This window comes from Acinonyx jubatus, chromosome A2, assembly GCF_027475565.1.
Source record: "Acinonyx jubatus isolate Ajub_Pintada_27869175 chromosome A2, VMU_Ajub_asm_v1.0, whole genome shotgun sequence".
Taxonomy (NCBI): domain Eukaryota; kingdom Metazoa; phylum Chordata; class Mammalia; order Carnivora; family Felidae; genus Acinonyx; species Acinonyx jubatus.
Window position 1 is genome coordinate 146,609,725 of NC_069383.1, and position 16,378 is coordinate 146,626,102.

Below are 16,378 nucleotides of genomic sequence, written 5' to 3' on the forward strand. Positions count from 1 at the left end.
ACAGGCTCTGGAAGCCTTGGGGCCTGGGGTTTGGGGCTAGTCTGCACACTGGGCCTGCTTAGGCCAGGGAAGTAAATGAGTGGCTTTAGAGGGCTGCACCCTGACATTCTCGGTCCCTCACAACTGTGCAACTGGACCTGGGTTCGAGCTCAGGGAGCCAGGAGACGCAGGCTCTTTCTTCCTCTCAGGGCGTGGGGATCCAAGTCCCCTGAGTCAAGACTCTTGCAGGTAGCAGGAGCCACTGGGGGTGTGCTTTTAGCACCGCTGCCCTCTTCTCTAGACTGGCTGAAGTCTGCCATTCCACCATTAAACCTGTGACTCCAGGCCTTCAGCCTGTTGAAGGTCGCGAGCCCCCAGAAGGGTCACAAACGCGCCTGCCAGGGGCCGCGGGGCCAGGAACTCTTCCGCGGGTGCCGCAGAGAGGGGCACGGAGTCCAAGGCTGGGGGCACAGAGGTGCGCACCGGGAGGTCTGCCAGAGGCTGGGGCGCAGGACGCGCGCGCACGGGCTCCGCTCGGCCGCGCGGGCCAGCACAGCCGGCTCGGGGCCGCGCGGGGACTAGGGGCGCGCGGGCACGGGCGGGCGCGTGGCCGCGGCGGGGGCGCGCGGGGGCGGGCCGGCCGGGGAGGGAGGGGGGGAGGGCGGCGCCGGCAGGTTGGCGGCGGCCGCTATTTGAGCGCCGGTCCCGGACCTGGCGCTCAGAGCGCTTCGAGTCAGCGCGGCGGAGAGATCGCGGCGCGCAGCCCGCAGAGGCGCTGCGGCCGGTGCAGCCCCGGAAGCCCCGCGCGACGAAGGCGGAGGAGGCGGAGAGGCCGGATTGCCGCCCGCCGCCCGCGCCCCCCCACCCCGCCGCCGCCGCCGCCCCCCCTCCTCGCGGCGCCGCATCTTGAATGGAAACATGGCGGTGCCGGCTCGGACCTGCGGCGCCTCTCGGCCCGGCCCGGCGCGGACTGCGCTCCCCTGGCCCGGCCGCGGCCCCCGGCCCGGCCCCGGCGCCCGGCGCCCGCCGTCCGGGCCCCCGCGCCCGCTGTTGCTGCTATTGCCGCCGCTGCTGCTGCTACCGCTGTTCGCCGCCCCCGGCGCCTCTGCCTACAGCTTCCCCCAGCAGCACACGTAAGTGGCCTCCTTGGCCCGCCGCGGGACCCCGGCCGAGCCCTGCGCGCCCCTCCGCCCCCCGGCACGCGCCAGTCCCTCCCCGCGCCCCGCGCGGGGGCGGGGGCGCTGGGGTCCAGCTGCCGGCTGCACGGGGGGGCGGCGGCCCCAAAACCACAGGGCGGGCAGCCGTGGTCCCGGTGCTTCTGTCTGCGTCGCGAAACTTCCCCCGCGGTGCCCTTTCTCCCCCCCAACCCCCAAAAGGGGCAAAGCAAGATCTGCAAGCCTTGGGATATGGTGAGGGGTTCCGAGTTTGCCTGCGCTGTCCCGGTGAGAGGGAAACCTGAGGTTCGGTGAGGGGGCGGCCAGCGACCCCTGCCCGGCAGAGTTGGAGCCGCGCGTCTGCCCCACGTTTCCTCCCCAGTGGGAACCTGGCGCTTTTGAACCAGAGGTGGGGGACACCTCCACACCTGTCTTCACTGCCCTTTTCCTTTGATGGGAAGGGCTGGATGCAGAGGATGCAGGCACCTTGTTGTGACCGGTGCCACAGAGGGGGTCGGTGTCCCTTGTTCTCCACCTGAGGAGAGGGTCCCCTGGAGAGCCCAACTGGGAGGTGAAGGTGCTCGGGTGGGGGCCGAAAGTGAATGGCAGGGAGAACCCTGCCCACCCCTGCTGCTGCTACCAACAAGGGAACAGCATCTCCTGGCCCTGCCAGCTTCTGCTGGTTCTCATGGTCCTTCTGAGCCTTTTCTCCATCCCCAAGAGCCCGCAAACTTGGGCATCCTCCTCTGGTGAGCTTGGCCAGATGTATTTGGGGCTGGGGGGTGGGGGGCGGGTATTCAGTGCATGTGGCCTTTAGGACAACAGCTATCTCTGTGGGCACCATGCCCCAGACTTATGTCAGTGCCCAGACTCCTCTTGCCCCTGTGGCTTTGGGCCATGGTGACCACCTTGTTGTCTGTTATCTGTCTCCAGGAGTGTGGAGCCACCTGTCCCTGAACTCCTTCACCAGTAGCCAGGCCTGGGGTTTGAGAAATAAGTAGCTAGGCTGCTAGTGGCCAAGGGGAAGGTGCTGGCTTCAGGGAAGGGGAGAGGCTGACTCTGCGTCATTAGACCATTTCTGCCCAAGGGTAGGAGCCCCTGGTTTTGCGGACTCCAGCTTGTAGGTTCTCCCAGTTGAGGGAAAAACAAACTCAGGAAAGGCACTGCTCTGAGTGTCTCTTCATCTCGTCATTTCTTTCCTCACACAGCCTGGCTGTGCTCAGGCGGGTGATCAGTTGGCAAATTACAGGTGCCGCACGGACGTGTCCTCTGTCAACCGTCTGGATTGTGTGTGTGTGTGTGTGTGTGTGTGTGTGTGTGTTGGGGGTGTGCAGGGAGAGGAGAATCATATGGAAGTTCAGGGCTTTTGGGTGCATTGTCTTTGATTTGCCGTGATGAAAACGGACTTAAACCACAATGTTTAAAAAGAGCAGAAGCATTATTTTTTTGTTGTTCTTTTTTCCTTAAAGCCAAGCCACAATATTTTTCCCCTAGCCATTTCGTAGCTCCTTGAATGAAGGTTTAAATAGACGTCTCTTTTCACCTCTTTCCACCTTGCCCCGTCTCCTTGCAACCTGCAGTGGGTCAGATGGCTGCTGGGCTTGCATGGGTCTCCGTTGGAAGGACAGTGTGAGACCCTGACCAGAGTGGACACCTGTCACTTTGTCCCCAGCAAGAAGACGATGAGGCGGGTGTGATGGCAGCAGCACATTTCCAGCTGGACACTCTTCTGTTGTCGATAGAGTTGGAGCTAATTTGAGGGTTTGGGACATGTCTTGCAAACCGTAATTAGAGAATGAGAGCGGGGGTGGGGTGGGGGCTGCGCGGCTCTGAGGGTCTAGAGGGAAGTGACTAATGTGACAACGACACACAGGATTTACCGTGACAGCCAGCGCCCTTCAGCTGCCCTGGTCCCGCAGATGCGGATGCCCATTGATCCTTGGAGGGAGGAAGGGGAGGGAATGGAGTGAGGGGCCCCGCATGACCATGGCTAGCTGGTGGGGGCTTTTGTTGAACTAACATGAAAGGCTAAGGCAGCTGCTGTGGGGCTGCTTGGGAGTGGATGGCCTCCCTGAACTCTTCTGGGTCAGTGTGGCCAGGCTAGAATGAGAGTTTGATACAGGTGGCTTTCTGAGATGGGAAGTGGGGGCCTCAGCGTCATGGCACCGAGGTGATGACCCCTCAGTGGAGGGGGCCCTAGGCAGGAAATCATTTCCTCATGAGCGTCTGGCAGAGTGATGGGGCTCGGGTCCTCAAGCCTCTGGGTTTTAAGCCAGTGTGGGTTTGGGGTTCGGTAGCCATTATTTCTATAATTGCTGTGGCAGCGTGGCCCTCTCCCCATTAGGTGAAGTGGACCGAGGCTGCCGCTGGATCAAGGAGGACAGAGGAGTTGCCGCTGGAGTGGGGACAGGGCTTTGGTTTTGGTGGCTGAGGTGGGGGCGGGGGCCTCCCTCACCCCACCTGGAGGAGGCCACACACGAGTACATGTGTGTGCACACGTGCACTCGTGTTTGGAGGTGAAGTTGGTGGAGGAAGAGTCAGAGCACACACTCTCCCTTTCACCTGCTTCCCTGTTTCCAATTCCACTCACCCACGGCCAGGAATGGTGAGCGGTGAATGGCCACTGCTGCCGAGGGCAACTGCTTTGCCTCTCCCTGCGTCTCTCCCGCTGTCTCCTGGCCCCTCCCTGGCCCCCTTCTTGGGTTCCCCCCACCCCCATTCCTTCTCCACTTCCTTGCCCATCCCTCTCATTGCTCCGTGCCCACCCTGCCCTGCCCGCCTCTTTTGTGAGACCTCTGTCCCCTGTTCTCCAGCATCCCTGGGTTTCTCTGTCCCCTACTCTGTGGGGCCCTGGCTGAGTGCTGGGTGGAGCGCCAGGCTGAGCTGCTTGGCTGGCGGCACCCTCTTAGCCCCACTCTGCCACCGTGATGATGCTGACCAGCACCTCCTTTCCTCTGGCAGCGGGTGGGTGGGGAACTGAGAGCCTGAGGGGTCTGGACCCACCCAGCAGATTAATGACAGCTGGAGTACGTGCTCCTTTTCCTGAGTGCCCACGACGGGGCATGCGTCAGTCTAGCTACGGTTAATGGTGGGTGACGTGTGTCTGTCTGGGCCTCTGAGCCCGCGCCTTCACCTCCCTGTGACTCTCTCTATTAGAGGGAGGCAACATCACACATCTGGGTCCCCCATTTCCCCAACGACCTGCCGCAGCTTTTGCAGGAGGGAGGGGGCGAGGCTTCACAGCCTGCTGCCACTACCACTGGCATGCAGGGCTACCAAGTGCTCACATTCCTCCTGGTGCGGAGGCTTTGGGAAGAGAGAGACCCTTGGCTGCTGTCTCCCCTGTGCCCCACCCTTATTGGGCACCTCCTCCTAGCCAGCTGTGTCAGACTGACCCCTGAGAAGATGGGGGGAGCCATTTTAAGATGAGTCCCCTCGTAATCTGTGGGTGAGTCTCACTCTGGATTCTCAGTCACACTGGTGTCCCCAAGGAGAGATTGACTCACAAGTGGAGTGAGCACTTCTACACTCAGTGCCTCCTTTTCCCTTCTGCCTGTGTGCAGGTGGGCACTGCCAGCTTTTGGCACCTCAGATGTGTATGGGTGGACCCTGCCAGCTCCTGGGGAGAGGGCAGTTTGGGGACTTGCTGGATGTTAGGTGTAGGCCCAGCAGACTCAAGCATTGGCCTCCAGAGCTGAGCCTCTGATTGGGATGACCTTGCCTCAGTTTCCCTGAGATGAGAGAATCTGCTTAAGAGGCTGGTGGTGAGAATTCATGCAAGAGGCTGTAGCCTCTGGTGGGCAGGAAGGGTTCTGCAGGTGGGCACTGTGGCAGCTATTGTAAACATTAGCATCAAGCCCTAATGCTACAGCCTGACGGACCCCTACCCACCCACCCCCATCTTTTCATATTGCTCCCATAGGCTGAGTGTCTTCCTATCTGCTTTGCTCATGTGTCCTCTCATCAGTGCATGCTTTCCTCAGGGGTTTCCACAGCTTCTGGAGGCCTCTGGGTTGTGCCACTAGCTTAGGCTGTACCCACCCACATGGGATATCAGCTCCTTGAGGACAGACACTGGACCACCTCCCTCCCTCACTCCCTGAAGCCCAGCTTAACTGTGGTGGGGGACACCACCAGTCTAATGGTGGGCCTCCCCTCAATGAACCCAGGCCAGACCCTTATCCACATTACTACCTTGACCTCAGAAACTGTGCCCATGCCCGTCCCACAGATGAGGAGACTGAGACTCAGAAAGATGAAGGTGCTGCCCAAAGCCCCACCACTTCTGGAGGCAGGATTGAGAGAGGACTAATCTGTTGGATGCTTAGCTGCCTTGCTAGGGGCCTGGGCACATCTGAACACTGGGCCCAGGAAATTGGGGGTAGGGAACCAAAACCTAGGTCTTTGGACGAAGCATGCCTAGGCTTTCCAGCTATAACCTTTCCCACACCATCCCTCTGCTCTTCTGGGTCTCAGGCATCCCTGAGGGGGCCTTCCTTGGCTCAAGCCTTCACTGCCATCCTACTTCCATCCCTTGCCACACGTACACAAGTGATCATGGGGCCCCCCGACTCAGAGTTTCCTCTTCTCCAAAGCTTTGAGTCATAGGCCAGGACAGCCTGGAATGGAGGGGTGGGTAGGAGGGACTCCTATCTTGAGATGCCAAGATGCCATCACCCCCTCCAGATTCCAGTATGATTCCAGAGAGAAGGGGCATGAGGGTGTTAATGGAAACCTGAGACTGGATCCTCTAGTCCCTTGGCAGTTTTGTGAGCACTGAGGGGACTTCAGAGGACTCAGATCTTATAGATCTTACAAGTTTTCATGCTGTACAGACAGGTGGGATCTGGGGGGCTGGGAAGCTATTCAAAGGGCAGCTGGAGGTTTGGGAGAGTCAAAGTAGGCAGGCCTGTGGCATGGGTCCCATCTGGCAGGTTGTTGTCTGTGGGTAGGGGGCGGTCTCTTTCTCCTTCCTCTTCCCGCACACCGCCGCTGTCCTTGCAGGCTTCTAGATTTGAGATCTGCCTCGGGAACTGGTGACCTGTGTCTTTAAGTGAGTAGGCTCAGGGCCTCAGGCAGGAGGAGGGAACACCAGGGTCTAGGCTACCATAAAGGCAAGGGTGGGGGGCTTTCCCACTGCTGGCTACATTCCTTCAGCCAACTGGGGAGCTTCTGTTCATGTCAGGTTGGGTTTTTGTTTTTTTTGTTTTTTTTTCCTCCGGTGCCTACTGTCTAAACAAGAAGCTACAGGATCAATATTCGTATTCCCAGAGGGAGGTGCATGTGTGGTTTTTGCTTTTTTTTCTTTTCCCTTCCTCTCTTGTCCTATGTAACCTGAAGAGCCTTCCGAGCTGCCTGTGGCTAAGGTTGGTGGGGGGAGAGTTAGCCCTGCAGGTGACCACCAATGGATTGGGTTGCCCCTGGGGGGCTTGCAAACTCCCCAAGGGGATATCTGGGAGCTACTGAAAAGGAGTCAAAGATGCTGTCATTCAGGCCCACACAATCTGAGCCTGACCTTTTGCGGCAGGACCTGGGGGCAGGGCTGCTCTGCCTTGCCCTGCCACTGTGGGACTTAGGCTGCAGGTTTGGTTTCCCTGGGCCTGATCCTGCTCATGGACCATCTAGTTCTTCTCTCACCTGAGCTAGGTCTTCTCCTTCTGAGGCTGTTCTGGCCCACTTGGCTCCAGGCGGCTGCTAGTGCTGGTGCCTGAGCCTGTTGGGTGGGGGGGAGGGACCTCACAAAGTAGGAGACCCTGTCTAGCTGGGGTTAGGTGAAGGGAATCCTCACATGGGAGACTTGAGGGTCTGGTCCTGGGGGGACCTCTGTCAAAGGCAATTCCAGCCCAATCCTCTCAGCTGGGTAGCTTGCATGGTGGTGACCTTGGATAAGGCCCTTCCTCCCCCTGGGCCTCAGTTTCCTCTCTTCCAGGGCTCTTCTGTGACATTCGTGTCCTCAGAAGATAGGTTCAGGGTCTTCCCACTCCTCTTCACACTGTGCTCTAGCCACGGAGTGAGACTTGACCCCCCAGCCCAGCTAGACCTCATCTCCTCCAGTGTGAGGAGCCTGCACCTCCCACTGGCCTCTGGCCACACCTTGGGTGTCTTGAAGCTGCTTCTCCGACTGACCCACTTTGAGCTCTAATCAACCTAATTGTTTAGCAGAGAGGGAGGGGCACGGGAAGTCTTTCCTGCTGATCATTATCCAGCTCTCCCCACCTTGGTAAGGACTGTTTAATTGAAGGGGAAAGGAGTGGCGACGAGAGGGAGGAGCTGCCCCTCTGCTTCTCTTCCCTGCCCTCCTGAGATCATGGGTCCCTGGCTCCCACCTCCATGCCTTCCTTCCCTGGTGGCCACATCTTTCTGAATGAGTCCCCTGCTTGGTGCTACTGAGGCTCTGCCACACCTCTCACCAGCTGTGTGACCTTGGGAACTTCCTCAGCCTCTCTGGGTCTTGGGGCCTTGTCTGTAAAATAGAGTTCCCTTGATTGTGGTGCCTCACAGGACTGGGATAGGAAAGGTCCTGAGGGATGGGCCTGACCCCAGAGAGTGCATGATGAGGGCATGTGGATCCTGACCTGTGAGAATTCTCAGTCCAGCTAGGTCTGCACTCCAAGTACCAGGAACCTCTCCCATCATCCGTGACCCCCCCTGCACAGCTGGGCCCTGCGAGCACCAGAGACTCACTTGTGGCTTTTGGGTCTTTCCTCCTGTGCTTCGCCTTTGCCTTGGCCTGTGTGCACATGTAATCTTGTGAATGGAAGTGTCTAAGAGTGTCCTCTTGTATGTGTTTGCACATGTGTGTTAGCTGTGTTCACTTGTGTAAACGTCCATTTGTATATGAAGACATGTGTTTGGGTGTGTGTGAACATGTGTGCCCCGGTGTGCACATGCTTGCATGTTGTTTGTGTGCATACGCTCAGGTGTGTGTGCATGCCCACGTTCACATGTGTACATAGGTGTTGGTGTGTGTGCATATGAATGCGAAGTTGAGGGTGTGCTTGTGCATGTGTGCACATATGTACGTGCAGGCATATGCATGGTTTATCTCTCTGTACCCAGAATGTGCTCCCAATGGCCCCCTCCTGCACCTGCCTTTGAAGTTAATGCCAGAGCTGGGCAAATACTGGCAGTGGGAAATAAAGCAGCCTGGTTGTTAGGACCAGTGTTTTGCAAACTTTTATGTCAGGAACAGCCTGAGTTAAGGCTGATCTGGAAAGTTTGATCGTCTACCAACTGGCGCGATGACAGTCTGTGAAGGAAACACACAGGCTGTGTCCTTGTAATTCAAATTTTTGCAAATTGAATGGTATTTAGATGCACTGGAGGACTTGGGACTCAGAGAAGCTTGGTGAGTCCATTGTGAAGTGAAGCATATTTGCAAACAGCCCTCCACTTGTGGAGAATCTGGAGGTTGAGCATGGAGGTTGGGGTGCAGGGAGAGTGGAAACCCTTGCTGTGTGACCTTGGGCTGGCATTTTTCCCCTCTTGGAGCGGGTGCCTCTCATCTGCACATGGAAGGGAGGGAGACTGGCATCCTTTGGAGCATCTGTTGTTGATTTGGGGTTCTTACCCCCAGGAAAATATTTGTGCAGTCAGTTGCGGGCATGATTTGGGGTACAATACCTTCAGCTTGATAATCTCCACATGTTCCTCTATTTGGGGCATCTGCAGCCAGATCTCTTCCTTTCAAAGATGAATTTTTGTCTACCGAGTCTTCATAAGCAAGCTGTCTGGGTGCCGTGTGCTGAGCTATGACCTTTGGGGTTGCTGTGTGCCCAGCTCAGCTCCGCCCCTGATCTGATGGGTTCTGATGTCCGAGAGAACTATTTAGTTTTGCTTTCCTGGCATTCTCAGGGCCTGTGTTGTCAGTGCTGGGACAGCCCAGTGTCCTCGGCATTTCAGGAGGAGGCTTCCGCAAAGGACAGAAGCGACTGAGAAGGGGTCTGGAGCCTGCAGGGCTAGTGAGGGTTCCTGTGGGGTCAGGGTACCTGGGTGGGACTATCTCCTTGGGCAGTATGGGCCTTGCATGGTTCCCTTTCTTGGGAAGGACATAGCCCAGCCACAGAAGTCCCTGGGGACCCAGACACCTCCATTGTAAGACCAGGAAGCTGCTGTCTGAGGCTGCAGAGAGGAGCCTCGCCCCCACCCCACCCCCAGCCCCCGCTCTGTGTCTTCTGGCTGCACACACCCTGTGGGCAGGACCCAGTCCCCAGTGCTCAATACAGGCTGCTCAAAGAATGATCCCCACTTAGCCGTCCTTGCACTATGACATACAACTGGTTCTCATAATAAGAACATCCCTGACATGGGATGCAGGAGCAATTTGAGGCCTCTTTTGGCAAGTCCTACAGAGCAAGGCGCCTGTGTGGTGTGAGGCCCCAGCTCCTGATCTTCCTCTGGGACACACCTTGGTGCCTCCATGCCACTTTAGAGTCAGCAGGGCTTTCTGGGTACCCTCAGGAAGCACAGCTTTGTTGCCAGATGGGCAAAAATGGGCCGCCCATCCTGAGATGGGCAGAGGTCCCTGCTGCTACGAGTTTCCAGCCTGACGTGGCATTTTAGCCTCGATAACTTTCCTCTGCAGCCCGTGTTCCTTGCCTGCCGGCGCTGCCTGAAATGCTGCATTTGAAGCCTTAAAGGTCAGGCCTGGTGCTGCCACTGGTTCCTACAAACAAACAACAAAACAACCTACCTCAGCCCTGCCCCCAACTTCATTTATTAGAAAAGAGAAATGAGCTGGCAAAACAGGCTTCTGTGCTGAGGACTCTCACAAATGGACATTTCTCCTTCCCCCTGTGAGCTGTGGCCCGGGTGGGCATGGTGAGAACCTGGGAGTCTTCCCTTCCTTTCCTGGACCCCCTAGGCATGCTGCAGTGCCTCCTACTGAGGGTTAACTATGACCTTGCACCCAGAAGCCTGCCATGGGCAGAGCCCTCCTTCCCAACTTTGCATTTGAGGAATTGCCTGGGCTGGCTCCTGTCTCTGGCCACTAGCCCTGTGAATATCCTGACTCCAGCCAGGCAGAGCCACTTGCAGGTCCTAGTAGGAGCTCTGGTCTTTGCTCACCATATCCCTCAATCGTACTGGTCTGCTCATCCCAAGTACTGAGACCAAGAGCCCTTCTGACTGATGCCCTCCTCTGGCTCCCTACCCCTGTGGGCCTCTCTGACAACCCTGTGTTGGTATGGAGTAGGTGTGGAGCTGACCACTATGCCTTCAAAAGGCAGGTCTGAAGAGTGTATTTGGCTGCAAGGAAAAGAGGCAGCTTTTGTATCCACCGTGGCAACCACAGCATGATGACTTTTTCCATCATGATTAGTCCCTTTATCTTCTGCCAGGGAGCCCAGAGGTGGGTCTTTAGCCTGTCATTGAGGACCAAGTCTTCACCTGCAGTCTGCCTGGCTGGCCTCATTTTTAGTGGGGCTGTTCTTGGCTGAAGCCCCTCATGACAACAAGATGGCTGCCATAGCTCCAGGCATTAGAGGTATCAGACAACTGGAGTAAAGGGGTTATTGGGTTCCTCGCAAGAGGCTAGAAAACCTGGCCCAGAAGCCCCTAGCCAACTTCCCCTCGCACCTCATTGGTTAGTGCTGGGTCACATGTCTACTGTAAACCAATCACTGGCAGTAGGGAAGGTGCATTGTGATTGGCTCCAGCTAATCAGGATTTACCCTTGAGCAAAGGATGGGGTCACCTTGGGGCTGGAGGTGGGAGAGATTTTTACAGACTTGGGTTTTGTTAGCAAGAAGCGGGGAATCATGGAAAATAGGAAGGCAATTTCTGCTGCAGGACCAGACCAGAGGCCTCAACGTGGAGTAGGGGTGAGGAAGAAGGTGGAAGGGAAGGGGGGGGGGGCTGTCCATGCTCAAGGAAACATTTATTAAGGAAGTAGTTATTTTAACTACATCATCAGTCACTATGAGCTGTGCCTTGGGTGATATATTTCATGGATCCTATCCAATGAGATTAATCCATTTTTATTCCCATTTCATAGACAAAAAAAATTGAGGCTCAGCAGGGCTGAGTAATGCTGAAATCACACAGGTAGTGAGTGATGGAAGCAGGATTCACACCCCAGTACTCAGAACACCCAGCCACAGCCTCACACAGCCCTTCTGTAACTCACCTCCTCCAGGCAGTCCCCTGACCACAGGACCCTCGGGGTGCCCCCACGCTCCTGCACTCTTCACAACTGTTCCTCTCCAAGGGCTGCCTCTTTTTATCAGACTGAGTTCCTTGGGGCATAGTTTCACAGGTGCCAGCTGTCTCACTGGGCCTGTAGTACCCCCTGAGTCCTTGGAGGCTGTGGGTGTACTGAGAAGATGCAGACAGAGGGCATGTCCTACTGCTGCAGAGTTGAGGAAGTGACCCATGGATGTGGCCAAGGGGAGGGCCTGAACTTGGCTGGGTGCTGCCTGTGAGACTTGATTCCTGTTTGGGGAGGGGGAAGCTGTGGAGTAGGTATACTTGTGCCTGCTAACTACAGAGGGGACTGGGTGTCCATTGGTTGGCTCCCTTGATGGATATGACAAGATCCATGCTCCAACGAGGCTGCATTCTCATGACCTTGCCCCTGGCCCTTCTTGCTACTCTCTGGGCTCTGTTGCCTACATCAGTCTTGGGTCCAGACTGGGCACAGTGTCCAGGAGTCAGTCAGCCAAGGGCACAAGTCTTGGGAGAAGCCCTGGGTTCTGTCTTGCTCCTAGATTGGGTGCCCCTCTGGTCACTGTTCCCTACCTGTCAGTGAGAGAAAAGGATTCTCTGGGGCTGGCCTTTACTGGCACAGCTGTGAGTCCTCCAGACCAAGAAAGGCCTCCTCTGATCTAAATCTCCTTTTGAGGCCTTCTCCCACTCACCAGCTGGGAGCTGATGATGGTACTGTGATCCCCTGTGCATACATGGAATGGGGGAGCAGGGCAGTCTAGGTTCACTCTCCATTCCCCCATCACTCCACTCCCTACCCTCCATCCTCCTACCTGCTCCATCTCCCACTCCCACCCTGGTGGTGCCTAGATTTACCTATGGAAGACTCAGAGGGAGGGAGACAGACAGGCAGCAAGGTCAAGTATTTAAGCCAGACCTTGGCTGCTGCAGGCCCACAAATTCAGGGGCTTGTGCTGTAGGGTATGGGCCTCCTTTCCTCCTTCTGCCAGTGTCCTCCTACCCTGCCCTAGCCTTGGCCTGTGTCCAGTTCACTGTGGGAGGCTAGGCAAGCCACCTGCCCTCCCTCCTTCTCTGAGCCTCAGTATCATCGTCATTCCTGGGACCCTCCAGATTGATGGATCCTTCCATAGCTGAGGATGATGCTCTCCTGCCACCTCATCTGTGTTGCTCTCATCTCTGTCCTACTCTGTAAGTAGCTACTATGGAGACCACAGCCAAGGGGGCTGCTTCTGATGGGCACAGGAATGGACACAGGAGGGGATCTCTGCCCTCAGGACTGAGTACCACTAGGACAGCGCCATCATCTTCCATGGGGGCTTAATAAGCACCTACTATGCACTGAGCATGGAGTAAGCCAGGGAGCAGTCAGATGGGCTGCAAAGGGCCTTGCCAGCTCCAAGCAGGACCTGCCTGTTGTCCAGCTGACCTCTGCCCATCCCTTAGTGCTTGACTAGAAATCACTGTTCCCTGAAGCCTCCCCTGACTTCCCTTGTGGGTCAGGGGCTTCCTAGGCTGCCTGAAGGCTCCCCCATTCTTGTCTTGCGATAGTCTTTGCTGCCTGCCTTTCAAGGCTCTGTGCCTGGGAGAGTCAGGGGCAGTGGCCACCTGTCCTTGGCTGGAGCTCCAGGCTAGCACATACCAAGTGCCCAATAAATGTTTGCTGAACAGAGTCTACACAGATGTCTGCAGGCAAATCTGGTTGTGTCTTTGAAAGCTGGAAAAGCTTTTACATTGTTTGGGACAGGGCCTCCATATGGGCCTAACTTTGCTGGTGCCATGAGGCAAAGGCCACTCCACGCACCCTCCTGTGGCTCTTTCACAAGGAGATGCACCAGCCCAGGGGCTGCCTCCAAGGTCTGTCCTTAGGGGAGAGGGGGAGGTGGGTCCAGGAGCCCATGGGGCTATGTTATTTAATTGGGTAGGGGCAGGGCCTAGGCATCAATATTTTTCCAGAGCCACCCAGGTAAGCCCAGGTAGAGAATTATAGCTGTAGGGACAGGAAAGTAAATGCAGGATCACCCCTCCCCCTTGCCCCACCCAGCACAGGGTACTTCCCCAGGGAAGGCGGGGGTGGGGGCTGGCATACTGGTTCTGGGGAGTCTTCTGGTTGTGGTACCTGTGGAAGCCAGCTGTTCCTAGATGCCTATGCATGTGGCCAGTGGCCAGAGTCTATGGTCTGTCTCAGGGAGATCACTGGGCCTCCTCAGCTGGCTGCCACACTCCTTCCTGACTGCTCCTCTGTGTTGACACTTGGTCCTGCCTCAACTACTCTGCTGACCACTCCACAGCCTGCCCGAATTTCAGGACCCACCTCCTGACTGCCCCTTCCCACCCAAGTCCGCTTAGCTGTATGCTGGGCCTGTTCTCCGGGAGCTCACAGTCTATGGGAGACTGTCAGTGAAGAAGAAATGGAAGCAAGGCTGAGTAAATGATAACTATGCATGGCTGGCACTCCAAGCAGCATCCAAGGGGTGAGGAGACACCACCTCTGGTAGTAGTGGGGGAGGTGGAGCAGGACTTATTCTCCAGATGGAGTTCTGACAGGCCTTCTCAGGGTTGCAGCCATTCCCATGGTCCTAGGCCTCTCCCACTCAGAGCTCTGGAGGCCCTGGGGAAAGCACTTGGACCCACTTTGCTCTGAGAGAAAGCCACTGGTGGGGGTGGGGAGGCAAGGACAAGGGACAGGGGCACGGTAAGGAAGGGGCTCATCCATGTGATCCAACCCCAGTTCCCGAAGCTCCAGGTGGTGTCCATCCCTGTGCTGCTGATGTGTTCCCCAGGCTGCTGCACCCCTGGACAGTGCCTCCTAGCACCCAGGATGCCTTGGGCTGTGCACAGCTCCTGACTGGGGCCCCACAGCCCTAACTTCCCTGGCACAGAGCAGCTGGAGAGGGGTGGCAGGAAACAAGCCCAGAGGCCATTAAGTGGTGTGATTGCCGTGGTTCCTGATCCAGTGCCGGGGGAAATAAATTTCATAGGGGATTTTCAAATTGGTGGCGTATGGAAGCCATTACTCTAACATGGAGAAGGGTGGGGACTTCATGGGGCTGTCCAGAGGGACGGAGCCAGAGCCATGGACTCTGCTGGCCTTGATGCACTTACCTGCTGCCTGCTAGAAAGCCTGGTCCAGGGGACCAGAATCAAGGAGGGGAGAAGCTGTGAGTCACAAAGAGAGCCCCCTTTATGACCTTGTTTGAGTCATTTTGTGCCTTAGTTTCCTAATCTCTAAAATGGGATCACGTTTCCTGTATTTTATAGTTGTGAAGATGGAGTGTCCAGTCTTTCAGCTGACACTTTTTGAGCACCTGCCCCCGTACTCAAGAGATGGTGTTTTAGTGACAGTATCTGTGTTAAAAAGACCAGGAAACTTGTGAGTGCTTTGCACTTGTGGGTGCCTCTGACTGGAGTGGCAGCAGGAGGGTCTCACTGGTAGAACCCCCATCTAGGCCATGGAAATAATAATACTATCCCCCACCTCTAATGTGTATATGGTGGAGGCTCACAGCTTCCTGCTGCCCCCAGCCAGGGGGCTCAGAGGGTGGGGGTAGAGGTCACAGGTTGCAAAGTACCTGGCAGTGTTGGCATGCCCAAGGCAGGAGGCTCTGCACCAGGGCCAGGTTTTAATGGGCACTGGGTAGTCTGTGGAACAAATGAGTGCGTGAAATTAGTTCCCAGGAGACCAAGCACTTCTCTGCCAGTTCCCCTTTCTCCCTTGCCCAGAGGGCCCACCTTCCCTGGGTCCTTCCACACCCAGGCAGCCCAGGGCCTACTCTTCCCAGATGGAGAACTTTCACAGGGCAGGGGCTGTGTGTTAAGCACCTCTCCCAGCAGGGCAAGTAGTAGGAAACCTCATGTTAAATAAAATTCACAAAGTTGATGGGTAGCCACTCTGAACCCTGCTTTCTCACAGATGGACCTTGGGGACATGTGGACTGGGCTGGTAAACATAGGTCAGATGCCGTGGCAGGGGTGGCCCACAAGTCAGCGCAAGGAGGACACGAGGGCCTGCTCCCCTCATCTCCCTGCTGTCGGGAGCCCAGCACCCTCCACCCTCTGGCACGTGGAGGTGCTCCCTGCGTACCTGGGGTTGGAATTCTGCAGGACTCCGTGTGGGAGAGCAGCCTGCCTTGGTGCCTGTGGCTGGTCTGGGTGTGTTCACGGGACTTCGTTGTGGGCAGAGCTCACCTCGCTCCTGGGCTTTGTGCCTGCCGCACCCTCTGTCTGGACTGCCCACCAGCTCTGCAGTGCCACCTTCACCTGGCCAGCCCCCCAGGTTGGGTCAGGCCCTTGGCATGCATCACTAGACTCCTCTTCCCTCCACTCATCGGGTCTGGATCAGATCTGATGTCTGTTCTCCTTGAATTCCAAGCTCCTGAGGGCAAGGCTCACACCTGCCCTGATCACCACTGTTTACCTTCCCAGTGCCCAGCCTGCAGCCTGGCCCAGTAACCATCTGAATGAATGAATAGAGAGTACATGAGCTAGTGGGGAATTTGTGGAAGGCTGGAAACAACCTGCAGAATATTTTGTCAGGAATAAGCCCTGCTCTCCTTAAGCCAGCTCCAAGGACAACTCAGGCTCACCAGGCAGAGTGGCTCCTCTCAGCCTGGCCACCTCCCTGGGGCTCCTCAGAAGGAGGGGCACTTGCCGAGGTGGCTGCTGAATCCCCTTCCTTGCTGCAGCTCTGGATGCCACGCAGCCCACAGAGGGGATTTGCATTGCTAAAGGATTCACCACAGAGCACCTGAGAGTAACCAGCCCAAAGCGTGTCAAGGCGGGTTGAGCACTCACATTCGATTTACATGCAGCTTCGAGGCTCTGAGAAGCTAGGTGCTCGCAAGAAGCAAATCCCAGAGGAAGTGGGCATCCCTCCTTCCAACCTAGTCCAGGCTCTCTAGGGGGGAATTGGAGGGGGCGTGGGCTTCACAGTGCTGAGACAACGTGCCTATGGTAGGACAGCCCTGGAGGGGTATAAGGAATAATTTCCCAATTATTGGGGAGGCAGTAGGGGCTCGAATGTAAGGGCAGGCCCCTTCTCAAAGCTGGAAAAGGTCGTAAATGAGGGGGTGGCCTTTATCTGC

At 56.7% G+C, this 16,378-nt stretch overlaps 1 protein-coding gene across 9 annotated transcripts in view; it reads left to right on the plus strand.

The window, feature by feature from the left end:
• The first annotated feature begins 644 nt into the window (after positions 1-644).
• CACNA2D2 (calcium voltage-gated channel auxiliary subunit alpha2delta 2) overlaps positions 645-16,378 on the plus strand; it is a 143,851-nt gene continuing 128,117 nt past the window's right edge. For 4 of the 9 annotated variants that reach the window (XM_053219323.1, XM_053219324.1, XM_053219325.1 and 1 more), the window contains exon 1: positions 646-1,112. In XM_053219323.1, coding sequence (XP_053075298.1) covers positions 898-1,112 — 215 coding nt within the window. In that variant the 5' untranslated portion in view covers positions 646-897. Of the gene's footprint in view, positions 1,113-16,378 lie in introns of all 9 variants that reach the window. The other 5 variants (XM_053219329.1, XM_027038796.2, XM_027038797.2 and 2 more) reach the window with 3 other exon arrangements.